The 25,227-nt window shown below is 42.2% G+C and overlaps 1 protein-coding gene across 5 annotated transcripts in view; it reads right to left on the bottom strand.

The window, feature by feature from the left end:
- Positions 1–25,227, bottom strand: part of LOC118775440 (ecto-NOX disulfide-thiol exchanger 2-like) — a 170,702-nt gene that overhangs the window by 97,844 nt on the left and 47,631 nt on the right. For 4 of the 5 annotated variants that reach the window (XM_036525357.1, XM_036525360.1, XM_036525358.1 and 1 more), the window contains one exon: positions 22,709–22,802. In XM_036525357.1, the coding sequence (XP_036381250.1) occupies positions 22,709–22,745 (37 nt within the window). In that variant the 5' untranslated portion in view covers positions 22,746–22,802. Of the gene's footprint in view, positions 1–14,414; positions 14,538–22,708; positions 22,803–25,227 lie in introns of those variants that run through there. The other variant, XM_036525362.1, reaches the window with a different exon arrangement.

Raw genomic sequence — 25,227 nt, forward strand, 5'->3', positions numbered from 1 at the left:
TGAACCATGCAGTATTTACGCATCAGCACAACATGCAAACACAGGCTAATTTGGTTCTCACTGCAACTTTCTTAGTTATGCAAATAGGTTAGGCCTCAGGAAAAAAAAAAAACCTCTACTGCCATCGTAATTCAGCCCTTTTAAGCATCTGAAATACGTTCTAATTTATTTGTAATTTGGCATAAACAAACACAAAAGTGAGATCATTGGATAATTAGGCCGCTGCACAAATAAACACTGGCCACAATTCATTCATTTACTTCTAAAGTAGTTTGTTAGTGATGATGGGGCTGGAATCAATTACTGCTAATAGTGTTCTTATTAATATATGCAGTGATGCTTTCTTGGGGATTAAGAGACACACAGAACTGTTTCGGGAGAGGACTTTGCACCACTAAAGAATCCTCAAATGCACCCCTATGCTCTCTTGATCATTCTGCATAATATCTGGTTATTAAAAAAGGAAGTTGACTAAACCGGCAGTGTTCCATCCATTAACCTAACACCCAGACTTCCCTGGCCCACATTCCATTTCCTTTTCATTAGCCAATAGAACAGGACAATAACACACATTAAGAACTTATGCTGCCTTCACACATTCCAAATTCAACACAAATAGTAAAAATGGTGAATGATACATACATTAAGATAGGCAATGATTACTCACTGCCTGATACCCCCCCCCCTCCCCCCCATACCCCACATACATACCCACATCACAGTGACCGTATCTGTAAAAGTGTACCTTTGGTAATTGAAACTCCCATTTCAAGACAGAGGATAATAGGTAAAAACTCTTGAAAACCCGAAATGACAGTTTCCTGGGTTAAATGCAATTTATGTAGTTTATGTCACTGGGCCATGAACTCAATATTGTGGCAAAATTATCAGCACTGAAAAATATCCAGGTGAACTCAGGGGTCGGTTCATGACAAAGGGATGTGCAGACACATATTTCAGGACTCATTCAATTGACTCCAGCACAGTGCACTCACAAAATACATCATCCCTATTAATTGAAAGACTTCTAGGATCTACCATTATTGTTCAATACAATCTGTCAGAGTTAATTTAGAGTCCTTTAAATCATTTAAGGCTGACATTCTCAAATTGGCTGAAGACAAAAAAACCTAGCTGAACACTCATGCACCATGGGTGTCTACAAGGATTAAATTAGGCGAATGATGTGTCTTATCTCTTTGTGGCATGGTCCGTTTCCTCATCTTTGTTAAAAATGGCCCTGTGGATGACATCCTTCTACCGTGCATTATTAGCTAACAAAATGCTCTGATAATGTGCAAGGTCCTGAAGCATCTCCAAAGGAAATAGTCTAGAGTATCCTCTATGATTCTGGGTTGACCTGGCGGTGTGGGTTCTGGGGCCATAATGAGGCTGCAGTCATTGCAAGGAGGCCATTGAGGGATGGGAGGTCAAAGGGTTAATATGCAATACAAATGTAACAATGTATCTATCTACACATTTTATATATACACACACACATAATTATATATTTAAAATGAAATAATTATAATAATTATATATATATTTAAAATGAAATAATTATAATAATTATATGTATACATACATATATATATTTGCTGTAACTGCAAACTACTTGTTTCTACTTAGAAACTGCTTGTTTCCACAGATATATCCTCATTCCTCTTCTTTTAACAGCTCGTGTTTGCATTATGGGGCCGCCATGACCCATTTTCAGAGGCTTACAAAACCCTCAAACTTCTAATTATGTTATCTTTATAACAACATATTCATACTCATGTTTTGTAATAGCTTGCTTTGGAAGTATTTTTAGCTACACCCAAAAAAATAATAATTAATTATAATCTCGCTTGCTAAAAACTGACATGCTAAGAGGATGTATTGTCGTGTACAAAATAAGGGTACAATGCAGTATAAATCACTTGTTCTCCACTCCCATAATTTCCCAGCCTACTGGTTTTCAGAATGCTGACAACTAACTTGCACAGAGCTACCCGCACAACACACAAGCATCAATCACAGTACCTAATGGGTGTTGGTGTGAGTTCGATGCACCGTTGCAATCAGGATCATCTGGATGAATGCCAAAAGCATAAAAGGCCCCAAATGCACCAAATTCTGTAATCAAAGTGATTGCCATTTTCACCATGGCGGCCACTACCCACGAAAACCGCTAGAGGAAACACTGCACTCAGCCCCCATACCATTTTAGTAGTCCCCACTGCCTTTCCTCTTTGATCAATGTTTCCAGAGAGTTAAAATGAATCCCCTTCATATCTCCCTATTCACTGAGCAATAATGACAGCTCTAATGAGTCTTAAGAAACCGATATGACAAAGATGTTAAACAAGAGGAGTTTTATTGTCTGCACTGAAAGGATGCACGCTTTAAAACAGACTGCTGTCATACCAAGTCTCCACACACTGTAACACAATTTCTGCAGTGCTGGATACATGACCTATCCACAGGTACAAACAGGAGACATGGACAACCACATTTTTTATCTCATCAATCCAATGTGATCACGAAGCCTAAAAAATAATCTCCTCCTGATGGGCAATAAACTATGCTTAGGACCCTCTCTTTCTCCTTTGTGCATTTACTGCATGGTCATAAAACATATAAGAAGTTATTGCACTGATATCACATGCTTGTGCAGTTCAATGTTGTCCTGTGCCAGGCACTACTACATTTTAAAAGATCACCGGAAACTTACTCATACTGACAGGGTTGTTTGATATTTGCTCTGAGACAGCGTAATTTAACCCTGATTTGATGTGATAATGACACTGTGAAACCTCTACTGGCCCCAATTCTATCCATTTTAAGAGCAAGCACATATGAAGCTCCAGCTGAAATAGTCTTTTGACATCCTGCTTTAAGATGCATCTGGGCACTTCTGTTTTCTTGGTGAAAGATGTTTTCATGGGAACCCTAGATTTAACATGCCTGCAGCGCCCAGCCACACCAGGCCCATCTGTCAGCACGAACTGACAACAGTTTTCAAGAGTGCAGTACCACAGCTCCATCACAAAATTAAATCTTTTAAACACAACCAGAGATAACATTGACTTTTGGGATGAGAAGCAGAGATTTACAATACTCAGGTAAAAAAAAGGCTGATCTGGTCAATAAAGAATTATTCACCCTGTGGAACTGCACACAAAAATGAATTGCTAGCTTACTGAAACTGATTTCCACCAAAATGCCACCGGTGGCATCCCCAGGCAAATCTACATTGTGGTGCCAATCATGGTGCTGGTCTTCCTCAGGTTCAACAGCCATGGCTCCATCTCAAGCTCCAATTCTCTGCATGTTCACAGAGCAGGCAGCGTGGACCTGAAAGGTGATGCGACGGAGCTTCTCAGAGTGACGACAAAATAAAGAAATGGTAATTCTAGAACATGCTGTCACAATGCCAGCCAGTGATTTATCTCCACTTCATTTCCACATCAGCACCAACACCTACTGTACCATCGCTCCTGGTATCTGCGTCATGCCGACTGACTTCATTACTCAGACTGAGCCAATGCCACGCATCCATGGCTGACAGGTGCACTGGTTTTACCCCCACGGAACACTGTGTCTACTACATTTTGTTCGGCAGCCTCTTTACTTTTTTTTTTTTTTTTTTTTTTCTCAATCTCCTTACAAAACATTTCTGACGGCGGGGTGAATCAGTGACTGCTTCAGTTTTCAGGTTTGTTTCATCGCAAGCTGACTGACATGCAATAATGACTGTTCAGCTCTGAACAAGATGCCAACCACCCACACTTAACTCCAGTGTTTGAACCCGGGGAAGGATTGCAGCAGCAATAAACGGCTTCCTGCTCGACTCTGCTTAAAACTACACAGGCCCTGCTCACCTCTCAGAGCTGAAACAATTACCGGCAGGTCGAGCGGGTTCAAACAGCAGAGAGAGCACAGATTCATTTTTAATTAATAGATACAATAAAGTAATGCATTTTCATGCGGTAACTGAGAAATACAATAATCTGGGGAGCTCATTTTTAACTGTTAATCATGAAGGAGGGGACCCCAGGCGGTTTAGTGCTTGCTGCATCTCAGTGGGACTATTTCAGACATGGAAGGGCGGGCGACATTAGCGGGCTGCCGATGTTGACGGGCTGCCTTGTCCAAAGGCCAGCCTTCACCGTGGCACTCCTGGAGTGCAGCCTCGCCCTGTTGCTCATTGGGGTGCCCACAATTGCTCACAAGGAGGAAGACGAACAGATTCTGTACAGCACGCAACTGAGCAAGGAGCCATCTCATGATTCCCTCCTTACTGGCGGGGAAACCATTCATCCTCTGACCCGCTGACTTTTTCTTTGGTGTAGAGTGAGTACAGAGGAGGGAGACAGAGAAAGGTGGAAAAAAAGAGGGGAGGAGATAGAGTAGGAGAGAATGAGAAAGAGACAGGCAGAGAAACAGAGAGGGAAAGAGAGCGAGAGGGTAAGACTTGGCAAAATGGAAGAGGAGACACACAGCCCTCTGCCATTAAGGTTAGCAGCATGATATGCTGCAGTGACTTTTATTTGACCCATGCAGACTAATCCTCTGAGGATTTCACAAAAAGAACACGGCTATAAAACAGGGTGAGACAACAAGAATGGGGGGGGGGCATAAAAAGCCATTTTATGTCAAGGCAGAGAAACGTTTGGGTATAGAAAGAAACAGCAAAGAGAGAAGGATTCATGATTCAGTGAAAGACACTGGCCTAATCATGCTTTTTTGTCTGTATGTATACCTGCAGAGAGAGAAATGGAAAGAAACACTCTTCACTCACTGCACAATGCCCCAGTTTCATTCCCATGACTCAAGGGGAGGTTGGGGCACTGTTGGGCTAAGAATTAAGACACACAGGACAACCGCACATTGACTGCACATTTTTAACCAGAAATGAGTGGCCAGGCAGCCACTCTGAGTGACTCACATTCAAAATCAGTAAATGATTAAGACATTCAGTGTGATGGTGGGAAAAAGCCCAGCTCAATTTTGAGTCATTCCTAAACATATGGGACTAGTTTGTTACAATGTTAACTTTGCAGATTAAAAAATAATAATAAACATTTTCTCCTGTTTTCTCATGAGCTGCTTTCCATGAATTCAAGCAGATAATTCAAGTAAAAAAGACTTAATTTCCCCCAATTCTGGGAGGGTTGTGCTTGCAGGTGAACACTGCCTCGCTCCACTGTAAATGAACGCAGACATGAGAGGTCAAACACTTCTGTTTAGCCTCAGTGTGGGTCAATGGGACCTGTTTTATTTTACTTCAGGGCCCTTCTGAAGTGAGAGTCGGTCATATGCGGTGCACAGCTCACACGTCAAAACACTCCCCGAGCAGCCCCCACGCCAGGCCCTGAAATATGCCACTATAAAGCAGCATGAGCCTATAAACCTGGCCCAATTTCCTGATTTGTGGTTCCAATTATTTTCCTCCCATAATGGCTGTGTTCAGTGCGATAATGTAAAGTCAAGTGCTTTCAGTGCCCACCCCAGGTGTACCCACAGAGGAGCCTTTGACCTCTACACACTTCTACTCAGAACACACAGCACTAAAAAGACCAACACACTATATGTCACTCGAGGGGAAGACAAAAGGGTGCCAAAGAGCTGAAGAACAGGTCTCTTTAAAGTGGGAGGAAGACGAATAACCTGAGCAACAACATGGCGCTAATGGGTGGTGTTCTCAGCCTGTATCATTACAGAGGGCCACGCTTGTTAAAGGGAGAAAGGATGGGGGAAAAAAAACGCAAGCCTGTTTTTTTTTTCCCGGGCTGGTCTTGTGTCTCCGTTTGCCTCTTATCAGCTGTGTTACATGTGTGGGAACAGTTCTCTGCCCAAGTGCAATGTAACAGAGCAACAGGAGAGACTTGTGGGACGGACGACGCAAGGCCCTTGTCAGCGCTCATGCAGAGGTACCGGACTCACGGGGGAGTGGCGTGAGAGCCTGCTGACAGGCAGATTGTTTCCAGGGCCCCCGACTGGCCCAGAGAACCTGCATGTGAGGACTGAGGCTCACAGACCCCCCCCCCCTCCCTGGTCTCTCTTCTCAGCTGGCCCCTAGCCTGAATGTAACTGGGGCGGCTCCACAGTAACAAATTGACAGAGCACCACAGCTGTCTTTTCCCCCCACCAAACACACACACACACACACACACACAGACATACACACTCCCGCTGTCTATGTCACAGGGTGGAGCACGTCTGAACCCTCACCTTCACTGCTCAAACCCTAGGGAGACAGCCTTTTTCCTTGTGCTTGTAAGACGTTTGCTCTCCAAAGCAAACAGCTTGCACTGATAAAGGCAAGGCTCTGTGGGACATTATGAGGTACGACCATGACTGCTGTTCGACTTTGATGCTTATCTTATGAATGAAATTAAGAAGCAGGTCAAAGCAGGTGTGGGTGGTTGATTCCTGGGAAGCAGCTTCCCAAGCGAAAAGCAGACACCAGGGATGGATTTAGGCCTCTCAGAGGAACACTGAAAAAATATTACAACACACTGAAGTACAGTAACACTGGTAACCTTCCAATGAATTGGATTCTGCAAACAATGCACACGTTAGCCATGCTTGGCTCTCTATCCAAGCAAAGTGAGACGCCGAGGCATAAGATGAGAAAATGATCAGAATCACGAATTACGGTTAACCAACTCGAGAGCTCCAGGAACACATTCACCTTTATTTTAGCCTCTACAAAAGGGATGCCACAACAAGGCTCCATGGTTCAAAGGCATATACAGAAATAAAAAAAAATCAATGTGTATGTAGCAGACTGCTGGGAATTGCAGTTTGGGGGATGGAGTGTTAAGCAAGTGTTCAAAAGTTCAGGATGGCAATCTCGGCGCAACATCGAGATCTGCAGGCAGGCGGTGGAGCGTCTTGCAGAGAGCAGCATGCTAGGACCCAGTGAGTGTGGGCAAGGTAAAGAAACTAACCCTGACAGAAACCACAGGGGTCCGTGTCTTTTAGTGCATACTCTTTTGCCATTCTGAGAACCTTGTGTAGGTCACATCTTAGGCTGAGAAACAGGCTGACATCTCAGAAACAGAATCCCTCGAGGGAAAGAAAGGACCGTGCCTTTTTGAAAGAATAATGCTCTCCTCAAGCTCCTCAAGCTGCTCTCCATCCTCAGCAAGCTGATTGTCTGTGGCCTGAAACTGCTGTTAAATGCAGCTTGTTTGTGTTCATTGATTCCTTTTCATAGCTGTATGGATGCAGAGTACCCATTACCCAATAATCCAAAGCCTTATCCTGGACAGGACAAAGCAGTACACAACCCTTGGATATGATCCCAGTTTAGAGCTGCAGAGTCTCAGCCTTTGATAAAATATCAAAGCGCTTGAATCCTATGGAAAATGCTCACCAAATTTCAAGTAGTCATGAAATAATATTGTAAGACACCAGGAACCTACATTTGCACTCACTGGCTTCTGAATTGGTCAAACATGTTCCTACATGCTCGTCAACCTTCAGGACAACAAAAGAGGTAGCCTCAAAATCCACAGGATTGGGGGGCCTTGATATTTTGTCAAAGGCTCAGACTGCAGCTCTAAAATGGGATCAAACCCAAGGGTTGTATACTGCTTTGCCCTGTCAAGGATAAGGCTTTGGATTATTGGATAATGAATACTGTGCATCCATAAAACCATGAATGGGGATCAATGGACACAAACAAGCTGCATTCAATAGCAGTTTCAGCCCACAGACAATTGCTCGCTTGAGACAGCAAACAACTCAAGAGGAACAGATTGGAACATCTTTCCTAAAAGGCATCGGACACTTCCTGATACCAGTGGGCATATTCCAGCACCTGGGGATTAAATGAAAGAAATAACATGAATCATTTCCCATGTGAAACAATTACAAATGAGGGCATGATGCATGACGTACAGCATATGAACACTGATCCTATAATAGATCAAGATCTGAGAATAGCGTGTAGAACCATCATGTAGCCCCTTAATCTGACCTTCACAGCAAACTATTATGAAAGGATAAGGGCAAGCTTTAATATACTGTACACCTGACTTCCCCTTCATGACAGAGAGTAGGACAGCAGAGTACACACATAGATTTACTGGTCTCTGCACAGGGCCCGCAATATACATGTAAAAATAGATATGACATTGAACCCAGTGACAAAAAAAGCTAAATCTTCCTTCCTCTGAAAGTGTATATGGTTCCATTGATTCTCTGTTAATGCTGAGCAGTAGGATATGAGACCTGGATGAAATGGAAAAAAATGCAGACTATTTTTGTAGCAAATACTGATACTCACTATGGCAGGCTACACAACCCTTGCTGAATACTTGGCTGCTATTAACATGGCAAGAGCCGAGGTCAACACAAATTAGACTGGTGCAGAACACAGTAAACAGGCAGGTACACTGCCTCCTTTGACAACTGCTCACTCCCAATCACACACTGCTGTGTTTATCGCTCCTGCAAACTGGTTGCTGGACTTGAACTTCTTTTCCTCAATGTTTTCTAAGGACTCTGAAATGAAAGAACCAAACACAGTGGTGGTCTATGTGAGAGCACATGTTTGAGGCAAGCGGATTAAATAAAAATAAAAAAAAAACTGAAAAAGTAAACTGAAAAGATAGCCCATAAGGCCCTGCTTTCCCCATTGCGGAGCGAATGGAAAATAACTGGGTATGCTCAATAGCCCAGCTATCTTTGAATTCTCTACTTAACTATTCAAAAACCTGACACCGAAAGTCATTCATGCTACATTGCTGAGGTTTTAGACACAAGAACCTGGGAAGAATCTAATGGCTCATGTTCTCTAAACTAATAAACAAATCAGGGTTTTTTCCACTTGAATGGAGAAAAGAGTACTTTATTCTCACAGTACTCTAATCTTCACTCTCCTGAGACTAGGTGCTTTACTGCTGCATGAGCAAAAGGCTTCCTTTTTTTTTGGCCTGTCACAAAAAGCTACTTTCTTGGTGAACGCATTAGCTGGGCTGTGAACAGCGTGCCTGCCATTATTGGGTGCTGCACTCTTCACACTTTCGACAGGCTGACGGCACAGCAGGCTGGGCTCTGCTCCGCAGCAAACCACACAATCGGATTACATCACACCAACACCGTCCCAAAGCAGATCTACAAGCACGATGCTGTTCACTGACCATTTGACGGCTTGTTGTTATTCATGACTCACTGTTCAGTTTCATCTATATTTATTTGTTGACATTTATTTAACCAGGTTGTCTCACTAAGATTACTCAACGCCGATTCTCAACACCACGCGGAGGCGGCAGACTTTGGGGACTTGTGTGACGGTGGAAGCGAAAAGAAGCATGAGAGATATCGGCAGCCACTCCTGAACGCAAGACTCGCTCTCACTGGTTCCGATGGTCCACAGGAGAACGGTGGAATATTATTACTTTGAGTTGAGATGACCTATCTTTCTCTTCCTAGAGAAAGATGGGTCAGCTCCACCAGAGGAAGGTCAGCTACCCTCCGGCTGCTCCTTGTGGCAATTCACTTGGTGCCTAACCCATCAGGTCAACCTGCAGCCGAAGTTTCCCTCTCCTACCGGTCAACAATTCGGCGAGTCAGAAGACAAGTTAGCAAGGGGTCAGCCGTGAAGGACTACTGTTTTAACACCCTACGTGACCTGAATGGCAACAGACATCCCCAACACAAATTGCTGTTCAGCAAATGAAGAAATAATTTGATTCAGACAGGTCACATAATTAGGCCTGTGGGTTCTGCTGAGGCAACAAGGCTACAGGATGAATCTTAGAGCGCAATTAGGCATCCCCCAGGGTGCTTCATCTAGAGAGAGCTCAGAGTCCTCCCTGGCATTGCCAAGAGCATCTGCACCATAGGGAACTGCAAACACAATGCTTTTCCTATTATCTCTTTTAAACTAGTGATGGCATTTTGTGCTGTTGGCAGCTATGCCAGAAGACACAGGCATACTCAGATGTAGTGCCCTGCACATCTCTCCTCATCTATCACTGGGCATGCGAACACCATTTCCAATAGCTTCTTTTTTTTTTTCCTGGCATCATTTGAAAGGAAAAAATATACCCAGAAAACAAAAACTACAAAAAAAGGTTTCACTTTCACACACAAAGCACGTATTCTGTGCTGGAAAGAGTATGGCACAGAGGAGCAGATTAGTACTTTGTGACAGTCCCATAACAATGGCATTTTGTGTCTTCATTGCCCAAGCTCATAAACTGGTCTCAAAAACTGCTGAGAGAGTAATAGGAGAGCAAACTCACGAACCACAATCGATTCATTTGTAGCAATCTCTGATTCCAGTGCAGTCATGCACTGCTGCTACGAGGTTTCAGTATTCAGCAGGGGAGAATGAACTGAAAGCATAGCAGTAATGTGATAGAGCATCTTCGGTCCATACCACCCGTATGGTATTTCCGGGCGCTGACACAGTGAAACGATGATTTGAAACAAAGCTAAAAGTCGATCAAAAGGGAATTATCCGATCTAACCCCTACTACAGTGTTAATGAATGGAGGGAGTAAGGGTAAGTACCATGAGTAAGTACCACAAGTAAGGGAACTTTTCTTGAGGAACGGATGCAGATAACATAGGAATGGGCTTCCATGGCTCTCATCCAGTGTGTTAACATTCACAGACAATTTCAGCTGGGAGCTTATACTGGCAGTAATGCTAAGAATTAACTACACTTTCACTGCACAATTAAAATGTTTTTTTCAAAACCAGGACATAGATCATCTAACATTTTCAGAGCTTGACACAAAACAATTGGGCCTCTCATTATCAAGAACAAGGTAACATGTGTGACACAAGCAATTATCACTCATGCAGCTTCTCAGCTTTGGATAACACAGCTTTCAATTAGCTAGTCATGGACTGCTGGAGCCGAGCGAGATCCACCGGCATGTCAGCAATGCACAAATCAATGTGAAAACTAGAGAGTCAATTACTGCAATACTTTCCCCAAGACAAGTTCATACGAAAAGCAACATCAAATGTACTCAGCTTTTCAGCAAAATGTTGGAAGAATTCCAGTGTGCTCTGGAGCCAGGGAGGCTACAGTTTGTATCACCGCCATGGGGTGGAAAAAAAAAACATTACTTTGCAATTTTGTAAGGTTCTGCACAGAAATGTACAAACTGAATGAGACAACTGGAAGATGAAAGAACATAAATCATAGGGCCAGGTCTTACAATGCAACAGAAATATTAGTTTTTCAGACTGATCATCACTGCCACACCAGGCTGATATGGCAAATATTTCTTTGATGCACATTGGCTTGGTTGATGCGAATGAACAGTAATTAAATAAGAAGTCATTACCTGCAATTAAAATGTCAGCTTGGCATGAGAGGATTATATTGGATTTTGCCTTTAAGAGAAAATTTTACAAAAATAAATGATAATTTGACTGAGAAACTCACCTGTTAGTGATGAAAGGAGATATCTGGTCTTGATGCTATAAACTTATGCTCATAGATCTTCGGTGGATCAGAGACAATACCTCATTGCCAGAAGTCAGAAATACTAAGTGTTATCCGATGGGCCTGGTTATTAGATCTTCAGGCAGGGAGTGGTACCCAGTCTGATAATGGCACATAAACTCACATTTTAACTTGATGTACACCGGTAACAAAAGGTAGTAGGGCTCTACCATCAGGGATTTTTAATATTCACACACTAAAGAAACTGGCTAATGATGACACCTAATCATAAACAACTGAACAAATGTATTGTAGCCATGACAATTCAAGGTATTTCAAGGATGAATACATCATTGGGCAGCATGTGTCCAGCTGAGTTCCGTCTGGGTCTTTTGAAAGCAATCTCTAAGTAGATCACAAACACTAGATCAGAGCACATCCCAAGCCTTGGTAATAGCCTAAAGTAATTTTCTTCAGTATAAATCACTTGCATGAACTTGTTTAAGACTAAATTAAATATGATGACAAGAACATGCTGTTCTGCCCATTCAGGATGGTCTTTTCCGTATAATCTATTACTGTGTTAGGTTTGGTCTTGATGGATCCCAGAGTCTCTGACTCCAGTACGGATCGTGGCAATTCATTCCACGTGTGTATAACAGCCTCCTTGTGTAGAGCTGGGTCACGACAACACTCATAAAGGTGAGGCTTGTTGCCTGGTCATTTAAAATTTGCCTACAAATATTCACCTATCTGTGTTTCTGGCTTTGAGTTCAGAAGTTGTTTCAAATGGCACTTTCTATCTGTGAGCTAGCAAAGGTCAACGTGATGTGAAAATGGAACACTGACCACAAAAATGTCCCTGGGCCCAATTTCAAAGCGACCACTGAGTATCACACCTCATCTGACTTGTAATTATTAGAGACATTGACATTTTAACAATTGTGCTGGCATGGAAGCACTCTCTACTTTTTCTGCACTGGTAGCAAACTTAATTTTTATGTCATCCCCTCTCCAACTGTGTACGCTACACTGTGCCCAATTGACTCCACAAGTGATTTTGACATCTGATAAAACAGCTCTTTCTCTCCACTATAATACTGTAAATCATAACTCTATGTCACATTCAGTCTTTCTGCCAACAGGTTGGAGGAAATCTCTTTAACCTACAAGAGGGGGCAATAAGACAAACACAATTAGCGGTCATGCTGCAAGACGGGACATTCACACATCCTTAGAGGTTTTGCCCCTACCATGACAATAAAGATAAATAAAAACAGAATAAAAAATAGAAAGCAGTCTCCTGTCTTGATATTATTTCCATTGCTATATAAAAGAAATCCAAGTTGGACACACATACCTCTGCCAAGGGAGTTGACCACACAGAAGAAAGATAAAATTCAGCTAATCCACAACTCCACTTCCCTTTCAATATTACAAACCTCTGATGTCTATTATCATCATACCCCCCCCCCCCCACCCCCACCCCTTTGTCTAATTTTCTATGTACCCCCTAATCTGATGTGTCTATAGAACAGAGGAGTTAGCTGTCAATATACCAAAAAATACAGTCATGAAAGGTATTCATAAATGAAAAGATAAATGCAGTTTTGTTTTCAAGAGAATAATCTTTTAGTCACAGTTTACATGATGCACATTCAATACTGCCTCGAGTGAGAGGATATAAAACAAAGTATGAACAGTGTTTAAGATCATTAGCATTGTTAGACATCAAATCAGACTACAAAAGAAGTTAGGCAAAACCAGAAAGGCAGACCGAACAAAGGGAATGTAATGTATCTCTGCATTCAAACTGCATAGAGAACATACCAGCCGCCAACACTGATTAATGCAGTTTTAACATCTCTCATTTGTAATACAAAAGATCTAGCACGAATCTGTGGACAATATGAAGGAGCAATTCAATAACCAGATGTAATAACTCAGAAACGAAACGAGCTTGAATATGTCAAAGCATGTCAGTCAACAAACAAAAACTAATCAAAAAAAAAAAAGAAAAAGTGAGGAAAATGCTAGTTAAATCAATTTAGCTACTCCCTGTACTCCAATTACTGAGAGGTTGATCAAGTAGATTCTACTGTGTCGATCGATCGGTAGGAGGACAAAAAAAAAAAAGTCAGTTGCTGAGTACTGAGCTGGAGCCAGCAGCTCTATCTCCTCTTGACAGCAGGGAAGACAAAGCGCTGGTAGCTGAGGATGTGGTCAAAAAGAGGTGAACACTGAGCAGTAGGCATGGCCCTTTGGACAAGAGAGATGGATAGTCGATGTGTGAAGCCAAAAACAGCTAGAACTGTCTACTTCCAAAAAGCAGCGATATAGTGGATCAGGACGACATAGGCTGTACACTGTAACGTGGGCGGACTCCTACACAAAAGTGCTGGCTGCTAGGCAGTGCATCACATATGACAGTATGCAGCACCTCTAAAGGAAAAGTATTTCTATCATCAGTGACTAACAACTGACTAATAGCCTCGTTTAAGCCAGCAAATAACTAATAAAGATCACATTCTAAAATTTATACACACTTTGCCAAAGTACAACAATATCAAGGCTCTTTGTAAACCGCATTAAACTAAATGCCTCTATCACACCAAAAATAATACTTTCATGTAAAGCCCACTTCAAATTAAGGGTGGCTTTAAATACACAGCTCTAATCAAAGCAGAGATTCGTGAATTTGTGATGTGTTTCTGCCATGAAATATTCTTGCTACGTCAAGGAGAGGTATTTTTCACTACAATCAAGGTCAAAAATGCACAATACGATGTGCCGACTCACAATGGAAAACTTATGAATGCTTCTGGGAGTTATTTTGCTGTGGCGTTTGTCTTTCATTGACGCGTCTTGGCAGAGTACAAGTTCACGTTTACAGTCGGGAACACAGGTCAAAATTTTAAGAACTGAAAGAGACCTGAAAAACAGTGTAACATAACCGCAGAAGCAGCAGTTTGTGAGCTGTATGGCAACGATAAAGTAGTCCACATACCTGTATACTGCACAAGAAACATCGTCCACTGAGTTTGCGCTGAAGAATGATAAACTCCTCTCGGATTTAATCCCCAGTAATGAAAATGTAATGCGAGCCGTTAAGGGAGAGGGGGGGGGGATCCTCGGTCTGCGCGATAGCTCGAGCTTGTGCTCCAGTCCGCTCCGCTCGGCAGATTGAGTTTCAGTGCAGCGGGCAGTAAAGGAAGGTCCTTTTAGCTATTGCCAGCGTGCACACACATACAACACATATTCAAATTCATGCAAATACATGCGCACGTACGGAACATAAAAAATCGACGGTGGTCAGCGTCGCGTGGACAAGTGGGCTAACACTGGCATCTGCGTTCTGTCCTGACGTATGTCATTGTCCGTCTCCGCAGACAGACTGATTAATTCTGTCCGGTCTCCGCAGGGACTGCTGAGGCGAGAAGCGAGCGGCTGGAGAAGGCGAGGAGACAGGGAGGGGCGGGCGAGAACGCAATTAACACGGTGTTGATCTGAAACGGTTCCGGGGATTTCATGCATCGCTGTGTAAAAGAAAACAGCCAACACTTGCTAAATATGAAATGCCACATGAATGCCTCTCCCGTAATATTTTTTCGTTCTGCTCTTTGCAGAGGCTTGCACTCATTCTGTCAATTGATTAATGTACACAATCAAAGCATGCTTACACGGTTAATGAAGACGTCTTGTTTAAGGTACATGGGTCAGACAGCGAGGGAGAAAGCCATTAACTATTGGACCAACGCTGAAACAAATCCAGATAATCGAAATTACAGTTTCTAGTCTCTCCACCTTAGATAATGCAATTGCTTATAATCAAGGTAATGATTTCTGAAATTAAATGCGTTCATAACGCCAATCGTATCCCCAATGAAGGCTTATATTTCTCAAATATCACTTGCGTGGAGACATCTGATTAATAAAACAAACCTCATAATTTCCAATATCACATTAACGTCCGTTGGCAGCCTAGTTATACTAGGACATTTGATCAAATTCACTGCGAGGGTACACTTGAGGTTTGATAGGAAAAAAACTTCTCTCATCTAAAGAAACTAAAGGAGACGTCGTGGACCACTACTCCTGGGATTGACCAATACATGTATGTGTATCCTAGTTTATCATTATTTATCCAACTTCAAACGACGCGACTGGTTGGTTTAGATATCTGATTTATCTACGACGAGCAGAGATGTGTATGGGGGGGGGGGCAAGGGATGCAAATATGATGTTCAGAAACATAAGCTTGGAGAGAGGGTTAAGTGAAAACATTGCCTCGAAAGAATCATACAGCAGCATTGCACGGTTTGGCAGACCACTACAAGCCACCAGCAGGGGGCGTCAACTATACAAACTATACAATATTGCCACCGGATGGCTGCACGCAGGTCCAAGTATGGACCTCGCATATAGATTATGCCCCCAAACGCTGATTGTGGATCACCATCCACTTTTTACACAGTATTATTTAGTTTAAGATTAAGATGGAGTAAAACAACTCTCGATCATCCTTGGGCACAGAAAGAAACGAGGGCTGTGCACACTGTAGGCAATGTTAAATAATGTATATGCGCAATGCAGTCTGAGAAGTGTGCATGTTTTAGTGGGCATTCTTTCTCCTAAAAAGTGCTAACAGCCCAAGCTCAAATAATAATGGCAGGCAACATCCAGGGATGTGGCACTGTTTGGATGAACAACTCACTCTTTTTGTCCTGTTCTTATTTATTTAATTGTTAGAAATATGATTAAAAAAAAACAAAAAAAAACAACTGAACTGACTAAGTGAATAACTCTGACAGACCAGCTTCTAGTAACATAATAACCAATAATACAATAACTACTAATAAAAAACAGACATAATGTAAAGCCTTTGCATGATAGCAACATGCACTGTTTTTGTAAAGGTGATTGTTACACAAACAGACAGGTCCACATATTTAGGAAAACCACCTATCACCTTCAGGATGTGGCTGAAGGTGCATAGAGGTATCAATCCCATATTGAAAGAAAACAGGACAATCTTACTGGCAACGTAATGGTGGTCTGAGGGGGGCTAAATATGAGATTTGGTGGCAGTCTTACAATTATACATTTAAAAAAAAAAACTTTGCAACTTCATCAGTTTCCATTAACCGCGTGGATGGAGAGTATGGAGCGAGACGTGACAAGGCAGCTGGGTCGTTTATCTCTGACCTCGTAAACACCCGACGGTGTGACAGGGGGCGCTTAACTTGATATGGATATAGACTTTGCTCCTCATTGTCACTCCATAAGATACCTAGGACAAGCCCTGTTATGCCCATACCTTCGGCAGTCCCTGTTCATGTGTTAACAACAGCATAAGCTGCTCGGCATTGAAATGCATACCCATGCTGCGGCAACACGTCCCCTCGGTCTGTTTTTCAGGTGCACTGAACATGCTGCTTGTGGAAATGAATAATATGACATCAACAGGGACTACGACCTGCATCACGTTTTTTTTTTTTTTTTTTTTGTCCCTCAGAATGCATCTGAAATGCAGTCAGAGAAGTAAATGAGGCATTTTGTCGTTTTCACAAAAGTGTATCTTTTTATGCAAAATTTATAAGGCCATTTCCTGTAAATGGATATTGCATGCAAACAGCCACCTGCTGTGGTGTGATGACTGTTTACTTCATCACTGACCAAAGATGCATTAAGGTAGTGGAGAGCTTAATTCAACACATTTCCACAGCAAACTGACTACTATTAATCTTAACACATAAAAGTAAAGGAACAAGGAAAGGATACACACAGCCTGGAAAGTATACTGCAGTACAAACTAGTGTGCGTGAGTTGAGTGGGAAACCGTCCACTGCACAGTCCTCTTGGACCAAATAATCTTTGTAAAAGCACAAACATTATGTTTGTATTCATCAATAGTTAAGCCAACCATCAACTCTCCCATGTCAAAATGTATTTAAACTGATACAGTTGTTTCACTGGAAGGATTGCTTGACAATTGCATTATGGAAGTCAAAACACCAAAGAGCGGTCAGATGTTGTAGCGAAGGGCGAGAGCAGTCACCCCACCCGGCCTCGAACCTGGGTCTACAGGGTACCAATCATGCGACTTTGACCGCGACGCCAAAGAGCCAGGCTCATTGGTATGGCAGTCAGAGCGCATACTCAACCATAGTGACGGCACTCCGTCACAGATGTGAACAAGTCAGACGAAGGGAAAAAGTTGATTTTAAAATTCTTGCAGCAAAGTAAGTTTATTAACATGGAAATAGTGCCTTGGCACCCTGATCAAATGAATTTTCCTACACCAATGCTACACACAATCTGGGAATTCAAACCCTCACTCACTGGGTCATAAAACCCAAGCGATCTGGCCATATGTCTTTGGACTGGCATCACTGCCAGTTTACTGCAGAGGGATGATCTGATTACCCCTGAACCTTAACCCATATGATCAGGAATACCAGAATCATTAGATAGGGATCCTCTTGTGAGTTGAGCATGTTGATACAGCAACAAGGAGCCAATTATCCTCTTCTCCCACTGTCATGTTGAAACCAGACTGGCTGGCAAAGGCACAGCGCTGCCCAGATTTCCACTGTGCTTGTCGATGAGCTGAGCAAGCTTGAACCATGAAACTCTAGCCTTACAACCTATCTGGTACTGGCCTGGTTACAAGCCGACCATGGGTGGGGTCAGCAAACCATGCAGAAATGTTGCATCAGTCACTGTCAAAACAGTTTCGGAAGAAGAGGGCTTTGACGAGAGTAACACTGATTAACACTGTGAAGTTGTATACCCAAATTGGTGCAATTGCTCTTATCAAATATGTATTCTTGTTCACATGACCTTACGGACAAAAGTCCTTGACAAAAACAGTAGGAAATGGTCACTTTTACCTATTTAAGCTTTTTTAACAAAATTTTGCAAAACCCACAGTTACTGTTCTAAATGTTGCTTAGGTGTCTATGATAGGAGTATCTCTTGTATTCATATTATACTGCATGTTATGGCCCAGCTAATCATTTTGAAAACCACCTTCTCTTCCAAATATACTGATTTAAGAAAAAAAATGCCCCAAAAAACAAGAATCAACACGAATCATAATGACCACCATACATATGATTTTCGATAGAAAATGGCAGTTCTTACTGGGATGCTTTCATACCACATGTATGAAAAGTAGAACATAGGATACTGAACTCTAGAAAATATTGTGTAAACCCCCAATTAATGTAATACAGAAAAATGGAAGTTGTAAATAAGGTACCTAAAAGCTTGCTAGCTTTAAAACTATTTGTTAACTGTGATGGATAACATATGGTCATCTGCCGTGTAAAGACTTTCCAAAAAAGTTGTTGCATGAGAGACAGGCATAGATATAGGATGAAGTATAAAATATAAAATAGTAAAATCACAAGAAATAACTTAAAAAAAATAAAAACATACATGAAGCAGTTTCTGTTATCTCGACATTTTAACTTTAGGATCAACAGGGCTCTGAGTTCAGTAAGAACATTTTTGTCAGCTTTCACTAAAATCAATACATAATTGGTCATGTTACAAACTAGAGATCACTTTTGTGATGGAACCACTTAAGGACAACAGGAAAACATGATGCTACTTTCAACTCGATAAAAGTTAGTAAGGCATAAAAAAAAGTGTAAGATGTTTTTTGAGGTATACTCAGGGCTCTGGCAAACTTGCTGTTTAGTTTTGTGTATTATTGCGTTACACTGATAGTCACATGTAAAACTGTAAGAGCTGTACATTAGCATAGATAAGAATGTCTTAAGTAAATGTTAATGAGCAAATGCCATTTCTAAAATTGTGGGAGAAGCACCAACACACTGCACCATGTAGCTGTGATAACTCTGAAGGGAAATGGCATTCTAAAGATCCAGCTCATCAGGAACCTGCCAGTGCTTTAAAGAACCACGCTGGTATTTAGTGCTGTCTGTTCTGGGATCAATGAAACATATCATTGTGGCTCAGACCGAAAGAAAAAATGCCAAACCTGAAGGTTCATCGCGTTTAATGAACTTCGCGTTCTGTGGGTTGAATGTCTCCAGCCATCGACCCAGCCCAGAGGGCCCCTCTCTCTCAGTGCTGACAGATACGCTGCAAACGATCAGCCAGGGAGAGGAAGGTACAGTGTCTCCTTTCCACTTTGAACCCATCACAATGCTTTCAAAGCTCCCATCATTAAGAGTTAGTCATTTAAACAAGGTTTGAATAGGTGAGATGAAGGTAGATGGGGGAAGTATAAAGTAAGAATTTGCCCAGGGAATGTGCTCAGACAGTGCAAAAAAATCACCAGTCTAGTAGAAAAAGGAAAAAAAATAAAAAAAATAAAAACGGGGAGTGGGGGAAGGGGAGCATCAGCAACATTCTGCAAATGGGATTATGTCTGAACTCGAGTGACGTTCTCCCGTGGCATGAATATTTAAGGGGGAATATTGCATGCATTGCTCATGCAATTCACTGCCTAAACCCGCTCGACAATTTCAACCCAATTTACATTTGAAATCCTGTCGACAGCAGGTGCTGGCATCGTATCGTTTTGTCCCTGCAGGTCACTACATACACGTTTACCACATTTATTAATGAAAAGGAAGGAAAATGCTTGCATTGGCTACAGTGCGCACACACAGAGCACAGACCGTTTGTGCCTGTGGGTCTTCACCTTCCTTTTGGCAGCCAAGCTGTAGCCTTCCACTTGTATGATTCCTAATACCAGAAGTATGAGCTGCCCAAATAAACATTGAGCAGGCCTTCCAATATTTGACCTCAAGGCTGCATTTTGCCTTTGACTACATCAGCACTGAGAAGATTAAGGAAACTGACCAATATATTTGTATATGTGCACTGCAAAGTGCTATTTCTTTTAAAATACTTACTTGAGTGTGAGGGAAAAGGTACGCGGGATGCAAAGGATTTGGACATTCAGTTCATACATATAAACTGTTCTTAACATTGTCTGTATTCAGTAGTTCCCTCATTTTGAGAAGAAATGCCCATGGTACTTTAACAGCCCAGTTAGTTGCAAGTTACAAAAACCTACGCCAGAAATAGACTTCACACACCAATCAAAATATTTTTTTTGTATTTTTTGCACACCTTTTTTGTCAAGATCTTGACATCCACAGAAATGTATTAGCACAGAGGGTCAAGACTTCTTTTTGTCTGATTTGAAGCCATTGATTTTTGGTGAGCAACACAAAATAGATAAACTCAAAGCATTTGACAGAGAGTGGCTATTTTAGTCAATAAGTGCAACTCCACATTAATACATAATTCAACATTTTATCCCTTAATCTTATCAAGGACAGCTGGCATAGCAAACATTCACTCAGTAACCTTTTATACAGAAGGATATGTGCTAAAGCTTTTAGTGCCTTGCTTGAGGCAGTACTACAACAGCAGCACTACACCAAGGATTTGAACCAATAACCTATCGATCTCAAGTACAGTTCCCTAACCACACAGCTGTCTAAAGCGGAAGCAACAAGCCATCTTTGGGGTGTTTGAGTCCTGACAACTTCAAGGCATTTTCCTGTTATGATGCACATTTTGAGCAGTCTTTTTCCCTTTTTGTAATCCTGTTTTGGAGTCACAAATTAAAAACTAGGTTTCGTCTTGCTGCGATAACCTCTGCACTTGTGCAGGAGCGCTGAAGTGAGGCTAATACAATTTTGTGCTTTGATACCTTCTGCGATACCTGCAGTTAACGTCTATTTTTCGCACTTCACAATCACACAAGCCACACGGCACCCTGCCATGGAGCAGTAACTCATTGGAGGATAGGGCCTGCTCCACTGATGTCATCCAAGCAGCTGAAAGGGACCTGGTGAATTACAGGGTTCCTGAGACCAGTGAGACAAGAAAACCCCAGCCGGCACACCCATGAGAGGTGGAACGAAGCCAATTTGTTTCAGCTGCCGTCCCGGTCATCGTGGCCAAATAACATGGCCAGTTTCATAGATACACACAGAACAAACCAGGAAGAAGACTGGCAGCTGGCTGTTTATTGCTGCCACAGCCTATGAGGCTGAGAGAGCACATAATGGCAAGAGGACCAGGCAGGGAAGACAGACCCCTGATGGTAAATTCATTATCACTCTCCACCACACAGCCCGATCCCAGCAGAGCAAAAACACAGAAGGGCAGCTTTGTCTCCACAGAGCGCGTTTACTGAGGAACATTTCTGTGTAACCTTTCACTTTCCTGCTCCCCATAATAGCTGTAATGGAAGCCACCTCTTGTCCTGTTGTGCGTCAACCAGTTCACCTTCTGCCCTGCGATGAAGCTTCTGGCAGGTTTCATTTCCATTATATAATGCTGAACACCGAGGCAAAAAATACAGGCATTATAGTCTGGTAGAGATGAGCAAATAACTGCAACACACAGTATTATTGACAGTGGCTTACTATACTGTATACTCATGTGTGATTCTGAGGGAACTGGAAAAGGTAAATGTACAATAAGTTAATAAATATTGTAAGAGGAACCCCATTACATTTCACCAGTGTTGATCAAACGCTTTGTGCATGAAGGAATTAAAAGACAAAAGTGCCGTGATAGCAAAATAAACCTTGGGGGAGTGCAAAGATATCACTGCCTATCCTTGCCTGCTTTGCCTGTATACACTGCTGATCTATAACTGTCTGAAGCTAAACAAACTGTTTACCTCCATAGGTGCCTGTACGTAATGTGGGAGGTGGGCTTTCATTGTCAGCACAGGCTGAATTCACCTCTGTTTCTTTGACGTACCTACAGTGTGACTGCAGTAGCAATGTGACACCCAAGGCCGTACAGAGGTTTGGACTCAACCCTGCCCGGTATGTGGGGCAAACGGAGAGCTGCGAGCGTTGACAGCGGTAACAAACGATGGCCGCGCTTTCACAATACACAAGGAAAATAAAAACAAGAGGACAGGTCGAGTTCTATCGCAGAGGGCAGGGAACGGTAAAAAAAAAAAATGGAGAGACAAAAATAGTTGGGAGGAAAGTTAGTGAGTGGAAAAAAAACTGAAGGCTGTACGGCACTGTACCTGCATTTGGGCCACAGCCAGCTCCAGTGGGGGGTCGGCCAGAGGACAGAGGCCCTTTTGGAAACAAACTAGCACCTGCTATTTGGGCCTGTGAGAGCTCTGAGGTGGGGCTGAAACTATCCACACCAATTCCTCTCAAACTGTAGGCCCCAGGATGAAGGCCTGCAGTGAAATGAATCTAGAGTTGCTCCAGGGCCCCAAAGAGGAGCCTACTCCCCTCGACGCTCAGTAACCTGCGGCGGCGATCTCCTTACCTCCAGCACGAGCAGATCTGTAGTCCTTGAACATCATGTGCTACCGAAGCCTGCGCTCCTGATCCCCACCTCCCGCAGTCTCCAAGCGACAGCTCTGTTTAAGGAAGGGAAGAAAAAAAAAAAACAACGATGCAATATTCATTCCCTTTTTAATCATGCCACTGAACAGAACACACTCCCCAGAAGCGGCATCCCGACTCATAAATTCCCCGCCCTGCTCAAGGACATGGAGAGAACGCTTTAATATGGATCTGCCTGGGTGCGTCTGTTCTGAATGAAAGGAAAAAAGAAAGTCTGTAATTTAGCCCGTGCGATGAGGCGCACAAACATTGTTAGCGCTCCAGTGTTTTGATGCTCTGAGTCTCACCTGAGACAGAAATAGCTCTGCGACTGAGCGTCAGGGTACCGCTGGCTGCCTAAATTACAGTCGAACCCATGGAGGAAATTCAGAAATGTCAAAAAGGGGAAAAAAAAAAAAAAAAAAAAAAACATACGTGACTGTGGAAGCACTCCGCAATCCGCAATATTAACAGGGAAGAGGGCCTGGAGGTGGGGTGATGACAACAGTAATTGGCCCTGTCACATGGAGCTGCCCCATTAACCTGCCTCAATCAGGCAATGCTGGCACTTGCGTGGGCTGCCGAAAAAGGTTACTTGCACCACATACTCACTCCGTCTCATGGGCACCTCTTGAACCTCCAGTGGCCCGCACGAGAACAAAATGAGCTCCATTGTTGTGCAGAGGTTCAAGTTTTGCTGGAATTCCGCTCGACTGCTTGCCATTCATACTGACATTTACTGGCCACAGTGGTCTTTAATTGCAAGACCCTTGTCTGCGCATGAGTCGACCACAAATATCAGCAATAACAGCTCTTCAAGTGCACTGCACTTTGTCACTTTAATCAAATACTCCATACTTGTTTAAAAAAATGTTTTCCCCTTCATTTCAGCAAAACCTCTGTGCACACTGTCATCTATGATGGACACACTCCATCTGTAATTGCCATCTCCTCAATGCCTAGTGCTTCAGTTGTATAGGTAACCTATATTTTCTAAAGGAATCCAGTGACAATGGTCAGACTTCCCATCTACCGGTCATAATTCTCTCTGTGGATTATATGACAAAACGCTTCCACCTCTTTGTCCTTCAGGGGTTTGCAGTAAATCGCAGCTTGCGTTGAGCCCTGATGAAAGGTCCACTGCCTCCCTTCTATAGGAGAGGTTGTGGGAAGAGGACACCTGTGAATGGAAGCCATTTGTCTCAGATGTTCTGCTGTATCTGTGTGTGCACACATACAGTATACATATACATATACATATACATATACATACCCAAACTTTCCATTAGGAAGCACTTGTCTCTCTTCTCTACCTTTTTAATAAACTCACTATTGACTGATGACATAAGGATTTTGCAATGAAATTTACAAATGCTTATGAAAACAACCGCCTATACATTTTAAATTACCACCATACTGCTTCTACTTCATACTTACTTCTACTATAATTTCTGTGCAGAGAAGAGAACATCGTTGAAACACTACCCCCTAAAGGAATTTCTCATGTCTGAAAACTGTTTCCTACTAAACTATAAAAAAAATGTAATCTAATGGTTTAACGCACTCATTAGCTCTACCAGCTAGCTTGTACCTTGTCTGGCCAACCACAGAAACCTGGTCATGCAGTGCTTCAATCACTGTTGACTCCTTATGGTCTTTTGCTTGTGTTGTACTCTACCTCACTTGAAAGTCTCTTTGGACAAAAGTGCCTGCCAAATGAATAAATGTAAATGTATAATTTGCATTCCTGTTCCTGTTTTTTTTTTTTTTTCTTTCCTGTATGGCAATACCATTTCATGTACAGCTACGGCTTGTATAAAATTTCAACAGCAACGTAAAAATCATAGCAACATGCTTTGTACATTTTAATGCCGGATAGGAAGTGAACAAAGCTGGTCTCAAGGCAGAAATAAATGCTCTATCCTTGGGATACATACTCTATAGCTTCTTGTTTTTTGGAAGTAACAGAAAGTATGAACAAATAAGTGAGCAGAGGGTTTCACATTCCCCAGAGATTATATTTCATATATGATCTACTAAACCACGGCATATATTCCATTCTTGCGTGTGTTTATTTTATTTATTATTATTTTTTTTTTTTTACATCAGAGTGTTGAATAAAATATTCGTTTAGATGTATTCAAAATACTTTTAGATACATTTTTCTAGAGGGAAATGTTACAGGTAATGCTTTCATTGAGGAGCAAAAATACATCCTCTCTGAAAGAGAAGAAAATCATGGTGGCTCTATGTGGTTCATAAGAACTATTCAAGGCACACGCTAAGTGCTACAGAGAGGTACAACAGTATAGGCGTTGGTAATGACAAACACATTTTATTTTGACATGATTTCTGGCTCTCAGATGATTCTGCTTGTAAACCTCAAACACATGTTTCATGTTTTATTCATTCAACCTGGACCTTGGGTCTATGTGTGACAAAGACAGTTACTGAAAGTAG

This window comes from Megalops cyprinoides, chromosome 3 (assembly GCF_013368585.1).
Source record: "Megalops cyprinoides isolate fMegCyp1 chromosome 3, fMegCyp1.pri, whole genome shotgun sequence".
NCBI classification, from domain to species: domain Eukaryota; kingdom Metazoa; phylum Chordata; class Actinopteri; order Elopiformes; family Megalopidae; genus Megalops; species Megalops cyprinoides.